Source organism: Camelus dromedarius, chromosome 9, assembly GCF_036321535.1.
Source record: "Camelus dromedarius isolate mCamDro1 chromosome 9, mCamDro1.pat, whole genome shotgun sequence".
NCBI classification, from domain to species: Eukaryota; Metazoa; Chordata; class Mammalia; order Artiodactyla; family Camelidae; genus Camelus; species Camelus dromedarius.
The window spans coordinates 14,086,488-14,108,890 of record NC_087444.1 but is presented as its reverse complement, the minus strand read 5'-3'; the positions used below and the strand labels follow the sequence as shown (position 1 = coordinate 14,108,890).

The 22,403-nt window shown below is 36.0% G+C and overlaps 1 protein-coding gene across 2 annotated transcripts in view; it reads right to left on the bottom strand.

Annotated features, from left to right (window-relative positions):
* The window catches only part of GPSM2 (G protein signaling modulator 2), a 47,926-nt gene that overhangs the window by 6,693 nt on the left and 18,830 nt on the right, over window positions 1-22,403 (bottom strand). For both annotated transcript variants that reach the window (XM_031457723.2, XM_031457724.2), the window contains 11 exons: window positions 22,185-22,320; window positions 21,692-21,834; window positions 21,195-21,318; window positions 20,969-21,084; window positions 18,110-18,265; window positions 16,875-16,983; window positions 15,909-16,038; window positions 9,954-10,024; window positions 5,079-5,255; window positions 2,600-2,759; window positions 1,516-1,733 (listed from right to left, as the gene is read on the bottom strand). In XM_031457723.2, the coding sequence (XP_031313583.1) occupies window positions 1,516-1,733; window positions 2,600-2,759; window positions 5,079-5,255; window positions 9,954-10,024; window positions 15,909-16,038; window positions 16,875-16,983; window positions 18,110-18,265; window positions 20,969-21,084; window positions 21,195-21,318; window positions 21,692-21,834; window positions 22,185-22,320 (1,540 nt within the window). The remainder of the gene's footprint in view (window positions 1-1,515; window positions 1,734-2,599; window positions 2,760-5,078; window positions 5,256-9,953; window positions 10,025-15,908; window positions 16,039-16,874; window positions 16,984-18,109; window positions 18,266-20,968; window positions 21,085-21,194; window positions 21,319-21,691; window positions 21,835-22,184; window positions 22,321-22,403) is intronic.

The following is a 22,403-nucleotide window of genomic DNA, read 5'->3' as shown; positions in this document are numbered from 1 at the left end:
TGCCCAGGGCTCTTAAGTATTCCTGTTTCCTTTTCTATTCTTTAGGTAATCACTTCCCAGGGCTTTAATAACAGCTATATGCTGATGACTCCCAAAGTTACTTCTCTCTTGGGCTCCAGGTTTTTATTTTAATATTGCTTGTTCCACTTCAATGTCAAACTAGATATCTGATAGAATACCTAATTAATTTAGGCATTTTAAATTTAAATTTAAAAATTCTCAATTAATTTAGAATTTACATATCTAAAGTAAAACTTTTGCTTTTCTCTCCAAGCCTGTTTCTCCTCTAGTCTTCTCCACATTAGTAAATGGTACCACCCAAGCCCAAAAGGTATGTCATCCTTAATTCTTTCTCATACCCTCCATCTAGTTTACCCTATTATGACCACTTATCACTACTCTCACCACACTGGCCCAAGTCACCAGTATTTTTTGCCTGATTACCACACGCGTCTTCTAACTGGTTTTCCTACTAATACCCTTTGCCACTACACTGCTTGTTTCAGCAGTAGTCAGGATGATCTCTCAGAATCCTCCAGTGTCTTCCTATCACATTTGGAACATAAGACCTCATCATGGCCCTGATGACTTCTCCATCCTCATCCTACACCAGTCACACTGGCCACCTTGCCATTCCTTGAACCTGCTAAGCTTTGATATCCAAGAGGGGACTTGCTGTCTCTGCATGGAATGCTTTCAGTAAATATTCACATATCTGACTGCTTTACCTCATTCAGGTCACTGTTCAAATGTCAATCCAGAAAGGTCTTCCCTAACCACCATAACTAAAACACTCCTTCAGCAACCACCACCATCCATGGTTACCCATTACCTCTTTATCTTGCTTTAATTTTCTTTACCACAGGTATCAGTACCTGATATATACTACCCATCTATCTACATATCTATATGTAAACACACACTCTTATTCACTCCTTCTCCCACTAAAATGTAGGATTCCTTAAAAAGCAGGTGTATCCCCAATGTCTAGAATACTGCCTAGAACATAATAGGTGTTCAGTCATTTTTTGTTGAATGAATGAAAGGTATCATTATCATATCTCTATGAACACAGAACTAGGGTCAGGCATAGGAAATGTCTCTTTTTAAGTGAAAATAAGCATTATTTTTTCATGGTCCTGTCCAAGCCATTTGAGACATTCCTTAACCACTTTGGTTAATCACTATTAAAACAGCTGAAATACGAAAGCTATCTCAATTTATCCATTTCTCCTAAATGGTAAACTGTGTAGACAGGGCCCCATCTAGACTGTCTCCATATTAATCCCTGGTTGCTCTGATACTATCTCCTAAAACTGAGGAAAGAGGGGCTTTTTTTTTTTTTTACTAGTAGTTGCCTCTCTACCACGGCTCAAAGGGAGTCATCAGCAACCTCTCACCTCACCAGCCAAAAGGAATACAAAATAAGCTCTTCCCAAGTTAGAATCATAATACTGCCAAAGCTCTCAACAACATCTGGGCTACATACAAGCTGACAAAAATATGCAGACATACTTGACATTTTACAAGGATGTCGAAGAAGTCTTCATCAGGCTCTTTGTTGTCATTAGTCATCAGGTGGCCGAGTACCGACTGACTGTTGTTTTGTGTCAGACGGAGCCCTGGTAAATTACTGAAACTGGCCCTCTGGTCATCCAGACGGCGGCTCTGTGAGCTGGCAAGAAGGTCTAAAAACTCATCTGTGTTGGGGGACACCATGGAAGCAGATGGCGCTATGAATAGGGAAAAAAAACAAAAATAAAATTATTTAAACCTATTTGTTATATACATATAGTTTCTTTTTTGCTGTGTTCAGTCCCAACACCCTCTCTGTCCTCCTCTTTAGTTCTTGTCACTATGAGTCACTGACAGGCTGGGGCCAGACAAGATGGGCGGAGAGGGAAGAATGGATCCCAGAGCACTGCCAGTGGGCCACTGAGAGTTTATTCGGACTTGACTATATTTCCCTTTCTTTAATGCCACCCAAAATAGAACTATATAAAGTACAGGGCTAGATTTCAGAAGATAAATTGTTTTTCTTACATAATTTCTCAGACCAGGAATAAATGGGCCAGTATTTTTATTCTATGCCCTGGGTAGGACATTTAGCGAACTCAACCTAGAGTTAAGCACTGCTGGCAAGTCTTGGTCTATGGTAGAGGGAGTCTTTTGGCAGCTGAAATAGAAACAGTCAGGTAACCTACTGTAGATCTGTCTAAGGCTCAGGCAGGCTCTGGCTTCAGCCGTAGCCACAGGTTCTCCAATCCACACATGAAGCATCTCCATTTTACACAGAATCATACAGTATGTGTATCTGTAATTTTTTCCTATTTTTTAAAGTTAGATTTTTTTCCCAGCTGTGAAGAAACTAGGGAGGCAGTAGGATATAGTTAGTAGAAAAGGCACTGGACTAGAAATACAGAAAAACTTATGGGGACTGAAAACCTTGTTTAAACTGTACAAGTATGAGCATTTCAGAAATACCTGGATTCACATTCACTTATTGTGCCTCCTATGATTAGAACTCAATTCTCAGAAATAAATCAGAAGAATATCAAAGGGAACTATTCAAACTGTCAGAGAAACATAAATAACTTACTTTTTCGCGTTATTCTGGGGGGAGTGGAAGACGCAGGTGCTGACGCAGATCCGGAGTTCTTCTCTTGTAAGCAGCACCTCTGGTCATCCATCCGATTGCTCTGAAATCGGCTTAATAGGTCAAAGAACCCTTCATCTCCAATACTATCTGCACTGATTTTCTAAAATATTGAGAGAAAATCTAAATATTCCAGCATTATCCTTAGATCATCAATGAAACAATATCATATATCTCAAATGCAAAAGGTAAAGGATGAAGATTAAAGATAAAAAATTGACATTTTCTTTATATAAGATGGCAACATTGGTCATAAAAAATTATTTCAATCCAACCAACAAAAAGCATTTCTAGTTTTTTTTTTATCCTTATATTTCTAAAGCTAAATATATGTACCTTAGACTCAAGGGAACAGCTATGGATAATGAATTATGCAAATATTAGTAAACAGGCATGGATCCTACATTCAAAGTTCAGTTATAAGATTCTATAACAGAATTTAAGTAAACTCATCTTTCTAAGAACTGATAAACTAAGTAAGAAAGCATGTATATTCTAGCATAGTGATTTGTAAAGTCTTAAAGATTTGAAGATCTTGAAAAAAATACAAACTTCAAATAAATGAATAGAGACAGAGGGATACCTGTTAGACTTTATGTGGAAAGCTTCAGAACTAAAATGACAAATGCAGTGTTTACTAAAAGCAATTATTTTTCATAATGATAATACTGTAATAGAGGTACATACATACAAAATGTTATGAGCCTCGGGAGAAGGGTGTAACTAATTCTTAGATGAAATAGCAGAAACTTGTGTGATACCTGAATTGGCTCCTGAAGAGTAAATAAGCATTGCAGGGCAGAGATGTTTCATACTGATTAACACTCAATTCCAAAGGTGGTAGTATTCAGGGGATGATGGACTATGGGGTAGGCCGGGGTGGTGAAGAGGATAATAAAGAAGAAGCCAAAACAAAGGCCTCTGTGTGACATACTAACAATACTTACCCCATGGGAGAGAAGAGGAGCATTGGTAATAGTTTTAAGAAGTTCTGTATAGAAACAGAACTGGCCCTCCCAGTGGGCTGACGGGGTTAGTAAAGCAGGGAGAGAGATGAGTTCAGGTGCCCATTCCAAACTCCGGGTAAGAGATGAAGTAGTACGTGAACTAAGACACAAGAGTAGTTTTTTTTTTTTTTCCTTAAGGGGGTTGGGGGAGGATGGTTGGAGGGGTGCAGATCTGAGCAATACAGGGATTAACTGGATGTGGTCAGTGAAGGAGAGGGAGTCTAAAATGACACTCGGATTCCTAGCTTGGGTGACAATGTAGTAACTGAAATAAGGAAAACACGAGGGTTTGAGGGAATACAGTTTTTAACATGGCAAGCTTGAGGTTTGGGAATGATAAGTATGTACGTAAGCTATAGTCAAGTGCAGTAATCACTAACAAAGTCAAGTGCAGTAATCACTAACAAAAAGAGTTTTCCCTAGGGGCAAAAAGCCTCTAATTCAAAATTCTGAACATCAAAACGCAATAAGGCCCCCAAAATATAGGCACTTCCAGTTGGGCTAAGTGGGCTTAGTTAAGACCTCAAACCTTGAACAAAGGTATGCCTCCCAGTTCTGCTCTGGATCTATAAAAAATTCTTGAGCCATTTTTATTAACCCCATAATGTTTTTTGTTAGCCATGCATATGTAAGGAACACGTTAAAAAACTTATAAAAATCAGGGCAAAGGACACCACGAGGGCACAGACATAAACGGAATGCTGACAACAGGACCAATAGAAATCTCTGTTAAAAAACAAAAGACTAACACAATTTTTTCAAAGGTTCTCACTGCTTAAAAAATGGATTTGATAATTTGAAGTATCTTCTTTGTAATTTATTTTGATCGCTTTATCAGAGTGTAAGGTAGCTAAATTAGAGGTAGCCCTGATACTTAGTAAACCCACGGTATTTTCCGATTTCTAAATATTTTGTTATATTTAATAACCTGATTCCTATGCTTACTTTCCATCAAAATTGTTTTAAATTCTATTATAATTTCAATAATATAAACAGAAGTTGATACTTGCAGACACTCTTCATTTTAAATTAGTAGTTAAAAATCCTTTAGTATCTGAATTTAGTTTGACTTCTAAGCTGAATGGAGGATAGTTTTACTGGGAGACACTGGTGAAACAAAAGGTTTTGCAAATGACAGTGACTTAAAACACAACTGTAACTGACTGTACGTCCATAAAAAAATACAAAGAAATAATTACTGTCTACAGTAGTGGAGCAACTTGTCTATAAATGGAGTAATTACAGTTTCTAGCTTTGAAGACTACAGAAAAGATAGGAAAATATAGAAGACTTCTTTGAATAACAAAGATAGTTTATACTGAATATCTAATAATTACAAAAATCAAGTATGAATACAAGAAGACTAAAATGTAGGAACTCAAAATACAATACCCAAAAGCTTATTTTAAACTTACCCTTTGAGAATTCGCAATTCGGTGATTGACGGAATTACTGGTATCTTGAAGAACTTTAGTGGAGGAATTAGTTTTGTATTTTTTCCCCTTCAATCTGTTGACAAAGAGTAACTTTGCAGAAGGTTTGGCAATAAGAGGTTTTTGTTTAACAAGAATTTCACTGTTCCAGTTTTGAACCTACAAAATTATAAATATAAATGGAAAACAGGACATGAAAAAAAGAACACCAAAGCTATCTCAGGCTTCCTATATTAATCTGCCGTCATTTAGTAACGGGGGTGGGGTGAGTGGCTTAGATCTCTTACTAAGTTTCTTTCCGCCAGTATATCTCACTATTTTCAACAGCTTGTACCAAATGTATACTGTGAATTTCTCATTATCAAAATATTAACATGGAGGCTTTTAATAACCTAAGAATAAAAAAACAAAGTTTGCTGTAAGTCTAAAATATAACTTGGCCAGAAAAGGAACCAAGGTTTTATTCTTGATGGGAGTTACTTAAAAATCTGGTAAAACTGGAAATTTTGGGTATATGTAGAATTCTTAACTGTAAAAATTAACAGCTAAAAACTTATATAGCAGTAGTACTGAACTCTTTGACAACTTTATCACAAGGGGAAAAGACCATTACAGAGAACTGATTCCACTAAAACATGTTTTATTTTTTAAAAATTATTTTATTTATTTATCACTGTATTAATTACTTTGGTGGGGGTGGGGGAAGAGGCCATTAGGTTTATTTATTTTTAGAGGAGGTACTGGGGATTGAACCCAGGACCTCCTGCATGCATCTCATGCATGCTAAACATGCACTCTACCATTTGAGCTACACCGTTCCCCCTTCAAACATGTTTTTTTTTTAATTGAGTTATAGTCAGCTTACAATGTTGTGTCAATTTCCAGTGTAGACCACAATTTTTCAGTTATACATGAACATACATATATTCATTGTTGCATTCTTTTTCACTGTGAGCTATCACAAGATCTTGTATATATTTCCCTGTGCTATACAGTATAATCTTGTTTATCTATTCTACATATACCTGTCAGTATCTACAAATTTCGAATTCCCAGTCTGTCCCTTCCCACCCCCTTACCCCCTGGCAATCACAAGTTTGTATTCTATGTCTATGAGTCTGTTTGTTTTGTATTTATGTCCTTTTTTTTTAGATTCCACATATGAGTGATCTCATATGGTATTTTTCTTTCTCTTTAGGGCTTACTTCACTTAGAATGACATTCTCCAGGGACATCTATGTTGCTGCAAATGGTGTTGTCATTTTTTATGGCTGAATAGTATTCCATTGTATTAAATATACCACATCTTCTTTATCCAGTCATCCGTCAATGGATATTTAGGCTGTTTCCATGTCTTGGCTATTGTAAATAGTGCTGCTATGAACACTGAGGTGCAGGTGTCTTTTTGAAGTAGGGTTCCTTCTGGATATATGCCCAGGAGCTGGATGACTGGGTCATGTGATAAGTCTATTCCTAGTCTTTTGAGGAATCTCCATACTGTTTTCCACAGTGGCTGCACCAAACTGCATTCCCACCAGCAGTGTAGGAGGGTTCCCTTTTTTCCACAGCTTCTCCAGCATTTGTCATTTGTGGACTTTTGAATGATGGCCATTCTGACTGGTGTGAGGTGATACCTCATCGTAATTTTGATTTGCATTTCTCTGATAATTAGTGATATTGAGCATTTTTTCAGGTGCCTAATGATCATTTGTATTTCTTCCTTGGAGAATTGCTTGTTTAGGTCTTCTGCCTATTTTTGGATTGGATTGTTAGTTTTTTTCTTATTAAGTCATGAGCTGCTTATATATTATGGAGATCAAGCCTTTGTCAGTTTCATCTTTTGCAAAAATTTTCTATTCCGTAGGTTGACGTTTTGTTTTGCTTATGGTTTCCTTTGCTGTGCAGAAGCTTGTAAGTTTCATTAGGTCCCATTTGTTTATTCTTGCTTTTATTTCTATTGCTTGGGTAGACTGCCCAAGGAGAACATTCCTGAGATGCATGTTAGATAATGTTTTGCCTATGCAAACATGTTTTAAATTACAGATAAAGCTTTATCATCATTTGACCCTTAGGAAAAATTACAGGGTTGAATCTGGTTAGCTTCTCATGGAATTTACTTTTAGTACCACTACTACAGTGGTACCAAACTAATTTTGCTGCTTATTAATAGGTTCCTACCTACTAGAAGGAAGGAGACCTAAATTGACTTAAAAGATTTTGTTCTGTTTTTTTTTTTTTTTTAAATAATCTGTAGATTTAATGGATTTGAGAACCACTCATAAGAGAAGAGATGAATATTTGGGGGAAATCACAAAGCTCTTCAGAAGTTAAGAGTTTTTAAACAACTCTTAACTGTTTAGAATAAAAAAATAGTGGATATAAGTTCAAATTAGTTAGTGTTGGTCTTATGAAGACTTTACACAGAAAAACATCAATATTCAAAAACATACCTATTAAAACAATAGGGCAGAAGAATATTTTATGACATGGAAAGATGTTGATATATTACTACATATTATAAAACAGTATCTAATATTCATATGAAAATGCAAAATAAAAAAATACCAAAATAGTAATTTTAGTTACTACTGGGATGTGGGATTACTGACAATTTCCTTGTTGGAAGTTTCCGAAGTTGTTATAATAAACATATTTTATAAAAAGTGTCTTTTAAAAGTATATCATAAAGGAAAAGGAGCCTACTTTAACAATGTAAAATTAAAATAGAGTTGGAAGAATGTAGCCTAGATTTGTTTTTCAATAACCTTTTTTCCAATTATAAAACCCCTTTTCTGTTAAAAAAAAAAAAAAGGCTTGAGAAGATGCATCTTGAATAGTTATTTTTTGTAGTTAATAACAAAAAGCTTTTCAAAAATGCAGCTAAACTAGCTTGATCATAAATATCATTAATCTTGCCAATAATGTTGCTGTCACTCAGTTGAGAAAAAAAAAAGCTTCCTAATCCTTTTTTGATTTTCTTGATCTTTTAATTAAAAAACCAAAGTAATGGAACAGAACAGAGAGCCCAGAAATAAACCCACAGACCTACAGTCAATTAATCTTCAACAAAGGAGGCAAGAATATAAAATGGAGAAAAGATGAAAAGCTCTTCAGCAAGTGGTGTTGGGAAAATTGGATAGCAGCATGTAAATTAATGAAGTTAGAACACTCCCTCACACCATACACAAAAATAAACTCAAAATGGCTTAAAGACTTAAATATAAGACAAGACATTATAAACCTTCTAGAAGAAAACATAGGCAAACATTCTCTGACATAAATCTTAGCCATGCTCTCCTAGGGCAGTCTACCCAGGCAACATATAAAAGCAAAAAATTAACAACTGGGACCTAATTAAACGTACAAGCTTTTGCACAGCAAAGGAAACCATAAGCAAAACAAAATGACAACCCACAGAATGGGAGAAAATATTTGCAAATGATGTGACTGACAAAGGTTTAATTTCCAGAATATATAAACAGCTCATACAACATAATAAAAAAACAACCCAATCCAAAAACAAGCAGAAGACCTAAACAAGCAATTCTCCAAGGAAGACATACAAAAGGCCAATAGGCACATGAAAAAATGCTCAATATCACTAATTACCAGAGAAATGCAAATCAAAACTACAATGAGGTTATCACCTCATACCAGTCAGAATGGCCATCATTCAAAAGTCCACAAACAATAAATGCTGGAGAGGGTGTGGAGAAAAGGAACGGGACCCTTCCTACACTGCTGGTGGGTTATGTAGTTTGGTGCAGCCATTATATATTACGGCTTGGAGATTCCTCAAAAGACTAGGAATAGACTTACCATATGATCCAGCAATCCCACTCTTGGGCATACATCCAGAGGGAACTCTAATTTGAAAAGATACATGCAACCTAATGTTCATAGCAGCACTATATACAATAGTCAAGACCTGGAAACAACCTAAATGTCCATCAAAAGATAACTGGATGAAGAAGTTGTGGTATATTTATACAGTGGAATACTATTCAGCCATAAAAAAGAACAAAATAATGCCATTTGCAGCAACATGGATGGATCTAGAGATCATCATTATAAGTGAAGTAACCCAGAAAGAGAAAGAAAAATACCATATGATATCACTTATATGTGGAATTTAAAAATAAAAAGAGGACACTAATGAACTTATCTATAAAACAGAAACAGACTCTCAGACATAGTAAACAATTTTATGGTTACTGGGGAAAAGGGAGTGGGAAGGGATAAATTTGGGACTTTGAGATTTGCAAATGTTAGCCACTATATGTAAAAATAGATTTAAAAAAACAAGTTTCTTCTTTACAGCTCAGGAAACTATTTAATATCTTGTAAAAACCTTCAATGAAAAAGAATATGGAAACAAATGTATGTATGTATATGCATGACTGGGACATTTGTGCTGTACACCAGAAACTGACACATTATAACTGACTGTACTTCAATTAAAAAAAAATTTTTTTAACTGCAGAAACAAAACAATAAAGAACAAAGTAATACATGTACATGGTAAAATATTCAAACAGTTCAAACTAGTATATAATTTCTCCTAACCCGGACACCACTTCTTTTCCCAGAGGTAATCGTTACTAGCAAGTTTCTTACATATTCTTCCAGAAATGTCTTATGCCTCTACAAAGGCTATATAGGAAAACTTTTCTTAAATAGTTGTAGCATTCTGTATACATTCTTTTTGCACGGTACTTTTTTCTGATTGTTTTTAAAGGTAAATTTTTAAGTGATACTTATACAGAATAAGGCTTATTTAAACTATTGCATTTTAGTTAAAAGCTTCTAAAATATTTTATTGTAAAAGCCCAAGAAATTTAAAATATAACTGCGAACCTTTTCTGGTGTTAACTTCATAAGTTCCATGTTTTCCATACTGTGTCGGCGTCCAAACTTGGGGCGTGTACCTTTGTCAAAAAAAAAAAAAAAAGTTAATTCAAGTAAACCAGGGAGCCCTTAAGACTGCAAATTCAGCATCATAACACAAACCCATATGGAAGGAGGAAACATGTATAAATATGTATTCTTTTAAGAAGAATAATTTTCCACCCTATATAAAAATACACACTCACTCTAAAATGTTTTGATGTAAGGAAGTTAACATTTTGGTTGAAAAGTAACTTTGGTTACTAACATTACTCCGTAATTTAGAAAAGACAATTTTATAATAACTGGTTTTGTATGATACATACAGTCTCCAAAAAACAACCCAAACAAACTGTAGAGTGGTTTAAGTAAGTAAAAACATAAGGAAAACTTAAGGCCTCCAATTTTGAGGTAAGAAGCAAAACATTTCCATTATTCTTTCCTGAGTTGCCCATTTCCATTCTAAGATTTCACTAGATGCTAGATATACTGCCAGTCAAAAAACAAGTTAAAAAATACTCAAATTTTTCTTCAATAAAGTTATTAAATATAGAGAATTTCCATATCCATTCAATCTTTAATATTTTAAAAGGCATAACATAAGGAACAGATGATACCTAATTCCCAGCTTAATAAACCATGGCCAACTCCCCCAATAACATCCCTCTGCCTCCATAATTTTTTATATTTCTATCACATATGTATATGTCTCTAATAAGCAATGGGGCTTATTATGTAACATTATAGAAACAGCCTCATACTGTATATATTCTCTAACTTGCTTCCTTTGAGCAAGCAACCTCACGTTTATGAGATTCATCCAAGTTGGTATGAGTAGCCTGATTTTCATCACAATTTTAGGACTAGGAAATTATTTATGCATTCTGTTGGTGACAGATGTTCAGGCTGCTTCTTCCTTTCTGTCATTATAAGCAATACTACGACAGGTGGAAATAGCTCTTCATGTGCACTAGCAAGCCTGCCTTCCAGCCTGGACGTCACAGGTGTTGTAACTGGGAGTGAAACTGCTGGATCACACGGGCAGTACAGCTCCACCCCCACCAAATGTTGCCAGAGTGCTCTTTCCAGCACACCAACTTCTACTCCATCAACACTGTGTGAGAGTTTCTATTATCTGTACCATTTCAATATTGGTATTATCAGGCCTTTTCATCTTCATCCACCTCATCCATCAATAATTCCTCACTATGGTTTCTCCTGATTAAGAGAGGTAAATACATTTTCATATAATTATGGGCTATTTGCACTTCTTCTGTTCATTGCTTTTACCTATTTTTTTAGTTGGGTGGTTTTGTTTTTAATTCATAGGAGTTCTTATACATTGAGGATACAAATCCTTTTTTAATCATAGGTACGGCATATGTCCTCTCAGTTTGTGTTTTATCTCTTTATGGTTACTTTTAATGAAGTTCTTAATTTCAATGTCAATCTTTTCCTTAATGGTTTTGTTTTTGTGTTTTGAGAACTCCTTCCCTTTTGAAATCATGAAGATACCTTTTGTTTACAGAGGTAGTACAGCATACAATTGAACATGGACTCTAAAGTCAGACCAGTCACTCACTCGTGATATGACCTTGGGCAGTCACCTCTGTGATTCCGTTTTCTCATTTGTAAAGAGCAGCAGTACCTACCTCTCATCACTGCGATGATACGTGTGTCATCATCTGCAAAGGGGTCAGCACAGTGCCCCCTGGTAAGTGCTGAGCACTCAGCAAATGCTGGCCTGCTGATCACCATCACTGCTACTTTAAATCTGTCTTTCATACTGAAATCCTTAATCTATCAAGAATTTATTTTTGAGTGAGATATTAATTTCCACATATGCAAGAAATACAAATACAGGCTTTACGTTCCATTCACCGGTCTGTCTGTCTCTATGCCTGTGACACACCGTATTAACTACTGTGGCTTTATCATCTTTATAGCTGTGGAGAAAGCACTTCTCACTTCTTGTTTTTCGTCAGGAATGTTTCGGTTTTGAGTTCTCAGCTTTTTTTTCTTTCATATACGTTTATGAACGACCTCGTCAAGTTCCAAGAAAAAACTGTCATAATTTGCTGGGCAGCATACTGAATATAATTAATTTGGGAAGAACTGACATCCTTGATAATATTTAGTTTTCTGATATGAGCAGTTACTGAGAGAAATGTGTTAAAATTTCCCCTTATGATTCTGGATTTTCCCATTTCTCCCTTCAGCTTGCTCAGTTTTGCTTTATGTAACTGAAGCTTTGCTATTAGGCTTACTAGGCACATACAAACTTAAGGCTTTTATCTTCCTGGTCACCTGAGTTGTTAATCATTGAGAAGTGACCTTCTTCATTTCTAACGACCTTTTGCCTTAAAGTGCACTTTACCTGACATTAATACAGCGATACCAGCTTTCTTTTGGTTAGTTCTTCCATGATACATCTTTTTCTATCCTTTTATTTTCAGGCTTACTATATCCTTACATTTAGCTGGATTTTATTCTTTTACCAATCTGACACTCCTGTCCTTTAAATGAAACATTTACATTTAATAGAATTACTAACATATTTGGATATTTGAACTATTTTCTCCTTTACTATGTTTACTGGTATATTACTGACCTCCCAATGTTCAATCCACTGAATTCCTGTTTGGTTTAAATACACTGAATTCCTGTTTGTTTTAAATTTAAAAAATTGGTTTGCTAATATTTTGTTTAGAATTTCTGCATCTATGTTTATGAGAAAACACTTGATTTACAACTCATTAATGGGTGAAACACACAATATGAAAAACACTGTGTTAGACCAACCCCACTAATTGTGCTGGTCAAATCCTCTATATTATTACTGATATCTGACTCCTGATTGATTTTTACCTACCAATTATTGAGAGGAGTGTTAAAATCACATTAAGATATAAGTATCAGATAAGACATAGACTCTGAAGCCAGACTGACTAGGTTTAACTCGCATCTCTACCACTTGGATAGAACTCTGGGAAATTTACTTAACCTCTCCTGCCCCATTCTCCCCATCTATAAATTAAAGGTAACAGAAACTTACTTCCTAGGGTTGTCAGGATTAAATGAGTTAAAACAGGTAAAGCACTTAAAGCATTGTCTGGACACATAGTAAACGCTCAATGATTGTTAGCTATTATTATTTTTTCACAAATCTACCTGATCATTTTTGTTATTCCTTTGTTTCAATTCTGTTATTCCTGTAAACATTTAACTGTAGTCATTTTAAATTCTGTATCCAGTAATTCTAATACCTGAAGATCTTGGTGATCTAATTTTGCTTTCGTTTGTTTTCTTACTCCCATTGGCTTGTTTCTTTAGGTGTTTGGTAAATTTTGTTGTTGTTGTTGTGAGCCTTTATAGGCCTGGATCAAGGGTGGCTTTCCTCCAGAAAGTATCTGATCTTACTTCTGCTAAGTCCCAAGGAGCATTTCTGACCCAGAGCACTTTAATAGACTGGGCTGTCTTACATTGCACAGGCAGAATAAATCAAATTCCAAACCAGTATGTAGGCAGGGTTATGAATTCAGATTCTTATAAAAGTCTCCTTTTCTCCACCTTGAGTCAACACCAGAAATGTAAAGTTTTCTTGCTGTTCCTTTAGCCAGCAGGCTTTCCCTGGCACTGGGGATACAGCAGTGAACATAAGAGACCAAAAAATACCTGTCTTTATGGAGCCAAACTGAGCAAGAAGGGAGTGGTAGGAAATGATGCTGAAGTAGGTAGGCTGGGTCCAGATTACACAGGGCCCATTAACCATGGTGAGGACGGAGGATTTGTTCTAGGTATGATGGGACGTCACTGGGGGAGTTTGAGCAGAGAAATGACACGACATGATTTACATTTTAAAAGAGCACTCTGGCTGCTGTGAGGGAGTCAGTGTGAGGGATCAACAATGGAAGCAAGAGGAACAGCTGGCAGGCTCGTGCTCTACTGGGAGATGTCGGGAGAATGTACCAAGACTGCTGCAGCACACACCGTAAGAGAGATTAGGGATATATTTTGAAAGTAGCAAGTTGGATGTAGGAGTGAGTGGAAGAAAGGAAACAAAGGTGACCCTTAGATGTTTGTCCTGAACACTTGTTTGATTCAATGGTGGCACCATTTCCTGAGATAAGGTGGACTGGAGGAAGGATATGTTTGGAGAGAAAAAATAAGAGGTCCATTTTGGACATGTTAAGTTTTAGATGCCAATTAGATATTTAAATGGAAGTGTTAAATATATGAATTTCCAACTCAAGAGAGAGAGAAATTATGACTGGAAATATCAACATGCAAATCATCAGCATTTGATGGTATAAAAGCCAACCAACTGAATGAAATCATCCAGAGTTGTGCTGTAAGATATAGTAGCCACTAGCCACATGTGGCTTTTAAAATGTTAACTAATTAAAGTTAAATAACATTAAACAATTCACTTCCTCTTTTGCACTAGCCACATTTCAAGTGCTCAACAGCCACAATATGGCTAGAGGCTACTATACTGAACAGCAGATGTAGGCCATTTCCATCCTCACAAACAGTTCTATTAGAAGCACTGGTCAAGAGTGTAGGATAGGAGGAATAATGATAAAATCAAGAAGGAAGGAAGGAGATGGATCAGCAGAAAACAGAGAGGGAGAGAGGGAAGGGAAAAGAGGTCCAACAACTGAACCCCAGGCACTACAAATGCCAAGGACGGAAAGATGAGAAAGAGAGGAAAGAATAATGAGAACAAAGTGGCCAGTGAGGTGGAGGCAAACCAGAAAAAGCGCGTAATCCTGGAGGCCAAATGAATGAAGTATTTTCAGAAGGGAATGATCAACTGTAGGAAATAATGTTGAAATCAAATAAGCTGACATCTATAACTAATCAAGGTATTTGGTAAGATGGAGGTCTCTGGCAACCTTGAAAAAGCTTTAGTGTCATGATGGGGCCAAAGCCAGACCCCAGTGGGTTGAAGAGAGAATGGGAGGTGAGGCAGTAAAGACAATGAACAGTAATATCATTTTCAAGTTTTGTTTAAAGGGGAACAAAGGAATAGGTCTATAAGCTTGAGGGGTCCATGAGGACAAGTGATGCTTTGTTAAGATATGAGAGCTATTACAGCATAACCTATTTGAGAATTAAATAAAGGAAAATTTTTTAGCCTATTACTCAACTACAAAGCACACAGTCCAACTTACTACACTGTTCAAACTTCAGTATCATTTTTCAAAGTCTTGATCAGATGACTGGCCACTAATTTTTTTTTCTTTTCTTTTGTATGGGTTTAGAGAAGGAAATTGGAAAGATAAAAGCTAGATTTTTCACTGACTTTCAACTTCAAAACATCTGTCTGTGTCAGTAATTTTTTTCAGACTGAGAATTTTTTAGCATTAGAATCAAAAATGTGATTCTAGTCTGGTTCCTTTTTATTTCTTTAACCAAAACTAGATTATTTTTCACTTTCAGACATTATAGCATGTTTTTTCCTATAGCAATGTCAAACCAAACCAGCACCTAAAGAAAATTTCCCGGGTTTTCTAAACTTAAAAAAAAAAAAAAATCCTAAGAGATTTCACTTTAGAAATGAAATAGGGGAGAGAAAAAGCTAAACACAAACATGTAAAAACATTTGAAATAAAAAGGATAAACAATACAATGTTTTAATTTTTGCATTTTCATTGATAAATTTTTGAGTTGAGTCTAGAGATACAAAATTTAAATACTTTTTTACGAAAGAAAATAATTATACCTTTACCATTTTTAAGTTCATGATAAAAGCTATAAAATACTGTGTTCTATATTAATGAATTAACAGGTAAAGCGAAGAGGTATGAAAGTTGAGCTTCCTATGGTGTATATCTCTCTGGATGAGGTAAACATGACACAAGTAATTTAAATGCAAATCTTGAGGGCAAGGAAACTGGGTTTTGAGGACCTAATACTTACCATGCAAACTGTTATCAATTTCAATATTTTCAGACATTATTGAATTGTTTGTGCTGTAGCTCAGACCAAGAACCGTCTGAAGATCTGAGAGATTCAGTCGTGCTGTTAGTTCACCACTTCTGTCCCCAACCTACAAGCACAAGCATTTACATTTTAGAGTCGTATTTAAAGTAAAGGATGGTGAAGACTCGTTGAAAATGTTGTGAACCTGAAACTGGAAAGAAAAATATAGAGAAATGAAATAGTTATTTTAGAATTATAACATTACAGGTGAAATGGGTTTTTCCCTTAATAGTATTTTAAAGAAGAAAGAAAAGGGAAGTTTCTAAAATATGGCAGTAGGATAGCTATATATTCTATAAATTCTTCTCCAAATATTAGATTGCTCTTAATCTCTATGATCACATTAAATAGTAATATAAATGACTGTGACATGTTAACTTGGTATCACATGAATAAAATTTCTTCAGAATACTTTATTCCCACACTATAGGAACAGTTAGTATTTATTTATTTAACCAACAGTACACATTATACAATTTGCAAAGTAGATATTATTATTATTATTCCCATTTTACAGGTGAGAGAAATGAGGCTCAGAAAAGGTTTCCAGCCACAAATAGCCAGCAAGTGGCAGAACTGTAACAGGAACCAGTCCTTGATTCCATAAACCATGTTCTTCCTTTCATACCACACTACTCTTCCATGTAGAGGTGGGGGTACACTGGAGGCATATTTCAGTAATCTTCCCATTCCTCCATGTCAGCCTTACCTTCCTGTCTTCCTATATCAAGGCCAGTGCAAATATACCTCTGATCTGTATCTCAGAATGTTTTATGTAATTCTTACACCAAGAGAACATATAATTAAATTTATTACTCAGCCATATAGGAGCATTCTAGAAAAATAAGAGGGCTGCAGATCTGTGAATCACAACAGCACAGATAAATTTTTTTAGTTTCATACCTCTCTTGAAATTTCCAAGTGCTTTTCAGCAAAATGCATCGCTTGATCATGATTTCCTAGAGCTGTGTATGCATTTCCTAAGCTCCAACATGCTCTTCCTTCACCAATTCTACAAAATAATTCAAAGCTAACATGCAGTTATCTGGAAGGAGGTCTGTGTGAGAAGTAAAATCTATTTAGTAGTAATCAGAGGTATAAACAATGCTTTGGATTTATTTGATCTTTCTTACAAAGAACAAACTATCATAATACTAGAGACAGAAAGTTGGCAGCCATTATCTTTGGGTTCTGCATCCATGGATTCAACCAACCACAACTGGAAGAACTCCCAGATATGGAGGGCCAGCTATACCACACCATTTTATATGAGACCTGAGCCTCCATGGCTTTGGGTATCCACGGAGGTCCTAGAACCAAACCCCTGAGGATACTGAGAGACAACTGTATTGGAATACCCAGATAATACTGAACTCAGAGTGAAGTTTTAAAATGAAAACATGCAGTTTTCATTTTAAACACGCAGTGTGCTATCAAACAAAGTCTCAGGGATAGGTCTTATAGTTCAACTACCCCATTTTCTTTCTATGACAGCCCTTCCAGGTAATCATTCAGTCTCTTTGAACATCACAAGGAAGAGAGAACTCACTCCCTCTTGAAGTAGCATACTTCATTTTTAATAACTGTACAGGGAAGTTCTCCATACTGAGATAAAAGTCTGCCTTACTAAAGCAAATGTGACAAACTGAAGTCCTGCACAAAACTGTTTTTTCATACAGTAAAAAAAAAGAGCCATCAACACTTAAAAATCAGAAGATTTGATATAAAGCTCAGGACTTCCAGCTTCTCTTGAAAAAAGAGGATGCTCTGGACATAAAAGACCCTCAGACACGTGGCTAGAATTGAACAGCAGCTATCCCCTTAACATTGGCCTAATATCTAATTTCACCATAATCCCCACACTGATCTAGTCAGGAGGACCTTTGCAGGCAACTGAGTTTGTGGCCTGTTCACTGATCTCAGCTCAAGGTTATATGGAACCAGTCTAATCCTCTAACACGTGCTAGCTCTTCAAACAGTAACATACAGAGGATGTTACTGAAACAGGAAATTCCTTAAAAGGAAATTAAAGAGAAAACAAAGAAAACAAACTCTTCTTAAAGACAAATGGAAAATTCTAGGGATTCAACAATGTATCTGTATTTTATCATAACTATGTAAAAAAGTGTGTAACTTACCTATCATTTAGCTCTTGAGCAATTGCTAAGTGCTTCAAATGATAATCGATGGCCTTTTCATAATCTTGAAGTAAAGTATGCGTGTTCCCGAGACTGTAGCAGGACTGCGCCTCCACAGCTCTGTCCTTCAGCTGCCGAGCCAGCAGCAGTGTCTTTCTGAAAGGAGAAATTAACTCTCACATACTGAGCACTTTTATTTTTGACTATAATAATCATAAAACTGATTTTTCCTCCTGCCTTTAAAGTAAGTCTATTTTAGAGGCTAGTATCTCATACTTTCTCCATTACTTCTAGAGAAAATGAAAAGAAGTCTTTGAAACACAAAAAGCAAATCCAAATTTAACAATAAATTTAAGAGGCTCATTAATTCCCCAGAGAAAAGGAGAACTGACATGAGACCGCACGCCTCTAAAGATCAGCATATTATTTTTATCATAAACAAACTTTCCCTGTTGTAGTGTAGTAACTTGAAGTAAGTGACCTTCATCCACGTAACCTCTCTTTTCAATCACATTGTTCCCTTTACATTTTGTCAAAATTGAAAATACTTAGTTAAAATTCTTATGTGTAGGCCACTAACCACCAATTCATGAAAAATATTAAATACTACATTTAAATTAACCAAATTCTATCTAATACAAATGGGATCATCAAGGAGAAGCTAGTGTCGCAGTTAAGAGCATGAACCCTAGAGCTAGACTGTCTGGGTTCAGATCCCAACTTTGTCAGGTGCCACCTCTGCGTTTGGGGCTGTCACTCACCTCTCCACATGCACTAGTTTCCTTATATGTAAAATAAGAGGAAACACCTCACAGGGTTTTGTGAGGTCTGAACGAATTAGTATATACAGTGTGCTTAGAACAGCATGTTGCTCACAGTAGATGCCAATACCTGTTAGCACTGTCTCACTGTTAACGGTGCTTAAACCTACAGATGCTTTTGGATCCAGTAATTTAAATGACTGTTTCCTATAATTTCCTCCGAACAGTATAAATACATCATATTATTTATAACCATATGAAAAATAACTATATGATAATGTTGATAGATTTTTAGGCAAACAAACCTGAAATTACATATTTAATGATGATACCTTCAAAGCTGTCACCTTAGGAGGCTACACACTTATTCTAACACTGCCTGCCCTCTGAGACATTTTTGGAAGACTTCTGGAATTCCCTTCAGATCCTCTGGCACAACCTCTTCTGACACATCATCATTACTCTTTGAGAGTACAGTTAATTTGTAAATGGTTGGACGTCTTTCTGGAACCAAATTCAATCACTAAAGTAGGTTTACCACACTACTGCTTTCTGTCCTAAAGGGTACAGATCTATAAAGTTAAGATAGTCTTGTTGTGTGGCCCTGAAAACAATTCCAAAGAAGAGTTCCGAAAATACTTTTAACCAATATTTTTGGAATATGTGTAAAGTTATGAGTTCTACCGTGCTTGTGGGTGTGTGGGCCAGTAAGTTTCATTCCTTTTCACTCATGCTTCTTTAGTCAAGTAGCCACCACCCACTTTATTACAGAACTGTTCAGTATTTAATACAAATACATCATTTATTAACTGAAACGCTTCTATGTCTTTTTAAATTTAAAATAGATGAAACTTTCATATTTAAAATCAAAATAAGGGAGGATATAGCTCAAGGGTAAAGCACACGCTTAGCACACACAAGGTCCTGGGTTCAATCCCGGGTACCTCCTCTAAAAATAAACAAAGCTAATTACCCCCCCCCCAATAAAAAAAAATTACAATAATAAATAATTTTTTAAAGGTAGTTTAAAAAATAAAAAGTGAAAAATAAAATAAAAATATATACTCCTTGTATAGTACTATGTTTCATTTGCAAGGATATTTCACATCTAACTCAGTCAGTTAGAATAGCCAACAAATATCAACCATTAGTCAAAGTTTAAAGGAGGGTGGGGTGACATTCTAGATTTTCAGATGGACCTAAAGCAGTTTTATCTTTTTTAGATGATAAAATATCCAGAGCTCTCTCACACTGGATTTTTTAACAATAAAAATTATATTAATCAGTGTATCTTTGGTTCAGTCAGACTGGCTTCTGTCTAAGGTCTGTATGGGCCTTCAATTCCCACTAATTAGGAAAAACGCAAACCACCTAGAAAGCACAGCACAGGCAATATGAAGCAGTCTGAACTTTACTATCATCTGTGTTTCAAGTCTACTGATACAGCAGAAAGACCCTGCCATTGAAGAAGCTGGGATTTCTAACTCCTCAAATAAAAGAATGGAGCCTCAGCTTATAGTGAGAATCAAAGATGGGCAGAGAGAGGCTGAAAGGAGAACTGCTGGATGAGCCAGTAGGATCGATGGTGGGGAAAACAATTCAATGATCACTGCTGGAAACTAGGCTTCTATCTGTTAACCAGGCTTTCTTATGGCCTCTCTGCAAACCTGTAATTGGTGGTGGGGGGGAGGTGGGGGTGCTGAAGCATATAAACATACACACCACACATGATAAACAGGTTTAAAAGGCTTTAAAAGTTTAGAAATTCATTTAAAAACAATTAGTTTTAAAGATAAAAGCTAATAAAAAATCAAGGGCCATACTGCTGCTATTAAATCTTAGGTATGGCAGGATGTATTGAGCACTGTGTGTCATGTACTGCGCTAAAAAAGTGCTTAATATATTCTTTCATTCAATCCTCACAACAATCCCAAAAGCAAAGTATTGGTATCTTCTGTTACGGATGAGAAAACTGGGACTTAGAAAGCCACGGTCCTGTTGCTAGTGTGCAGCAAAAACGGTTAAAACCCAAAGCCTATGATCTATTGGATTGCACAGCTACTCATTTTACATTTATCTACAGAAATATTAGACTAACTTGTAATATTCAGAGGCAGTTTCAAATTCACCAAGAAATATATATGCATTTCCAAGGTTGCTGTATGCTCTTCTTTCAGCCGCTTTATCTCCAAATTCTTTTGCAATAAGGAGACGCTGAAACAGAAAATTTTAATTAGATATAACTATAATAAAACTAAAGAATAATCTAATCACTGTTCAAAACTGATGGAGAAAATAACCTGGCTCTAAAGCCTTGCACATACCTGCTCATGAGCTATAACTGCATCCCTGAAGTTCCCAAGGAGGTAATGCGTGTTTCCAAGGTTTCCAAAGGCACGCCCCTGGGCTGCTCGGTCTCCCAAAGCGGTCACCAGTGATAGGTTTTCCCTAGGTGATAACAAAAAGTTGTGAAAAAATAAATTTAAGGAAAAATAATTACTGATTTTATTTACAAATCTCTTTTTATCAGAAAAAAAAATTTAATGTGCCACATTTTAAAGAAATCTATGATGGAGGGTGATTATAGGAAATAGCTGGGAACATTTTACTCAGACATTCAGGTAGGTTTCTGCCCAGAGTCACAGGCAGAGTTAATCTTAGAACCCCTATAGCTAGCTGAGAAGTTCTATGAAATTCTACTGTACTCCAAAATAACTTTAGACTAACCACTGACATTTCTTGTTTGTGCCACTAAGTGGCACTGGTCTGTAGCTTAAATGAAAGCTTTCCCAGGGAGGGAGGGGACTGCTACTACACTTACTCGTAGTAATCCACGGCTGCCTGCAGAGCGGTTCTTACTTCTTCTGGAAATTCTCCTACCTCCTGGGGACCAGGGCAGCCAAAACTTTTCCCCTTGGCGTGATACACATTTCCAAGGTTGTAAAGTGCCCTTGCTTCTCCCACCTAGACGAAGGTAACAGTTTACATTTTGAAATCAGAGGCCAGGTATTATATTACTTATCACATATATTCATAATATCCTCGATATTATAGTCAAGGGGAAGAAACGTGTACCTAGTAGCCATCCATACAGGACCCGACAAATGACTACTTACGAAAGAAGGACCTCTCACTGCTTCCTTTTTCTCACCTACTAAAAAATTTGTATTATGTGTTTCTTTTTCTTCAACTTTTCTACAGAAAAGTTTTTTGGTATTAACTTTTAGATAAACTACAGAATAATTAAATAGAATTAAAACACAAAGCAGTTTCAGTGCAAACATTTGGCCTACCATCTAATGTTTCCTTATTACCTTGTCATTGAGCTCTCTGGAAATATCTAGGTGTCGCTGACAACAAACTACAGCTTCATCAAAATTCCCAAGAACCTTTAAGGTGTTCCCCAGGTTGCCACTAGCTTTGGCTTCCCCCAGCTGGTCTCCAATAGTCCTGGAAAGAAAAAAAGAAAGCAAGCCAATGGTGTGTTAAAATATAAAGCAGCCAGAATAGTTTTCCCTAGAGAACAACTGACA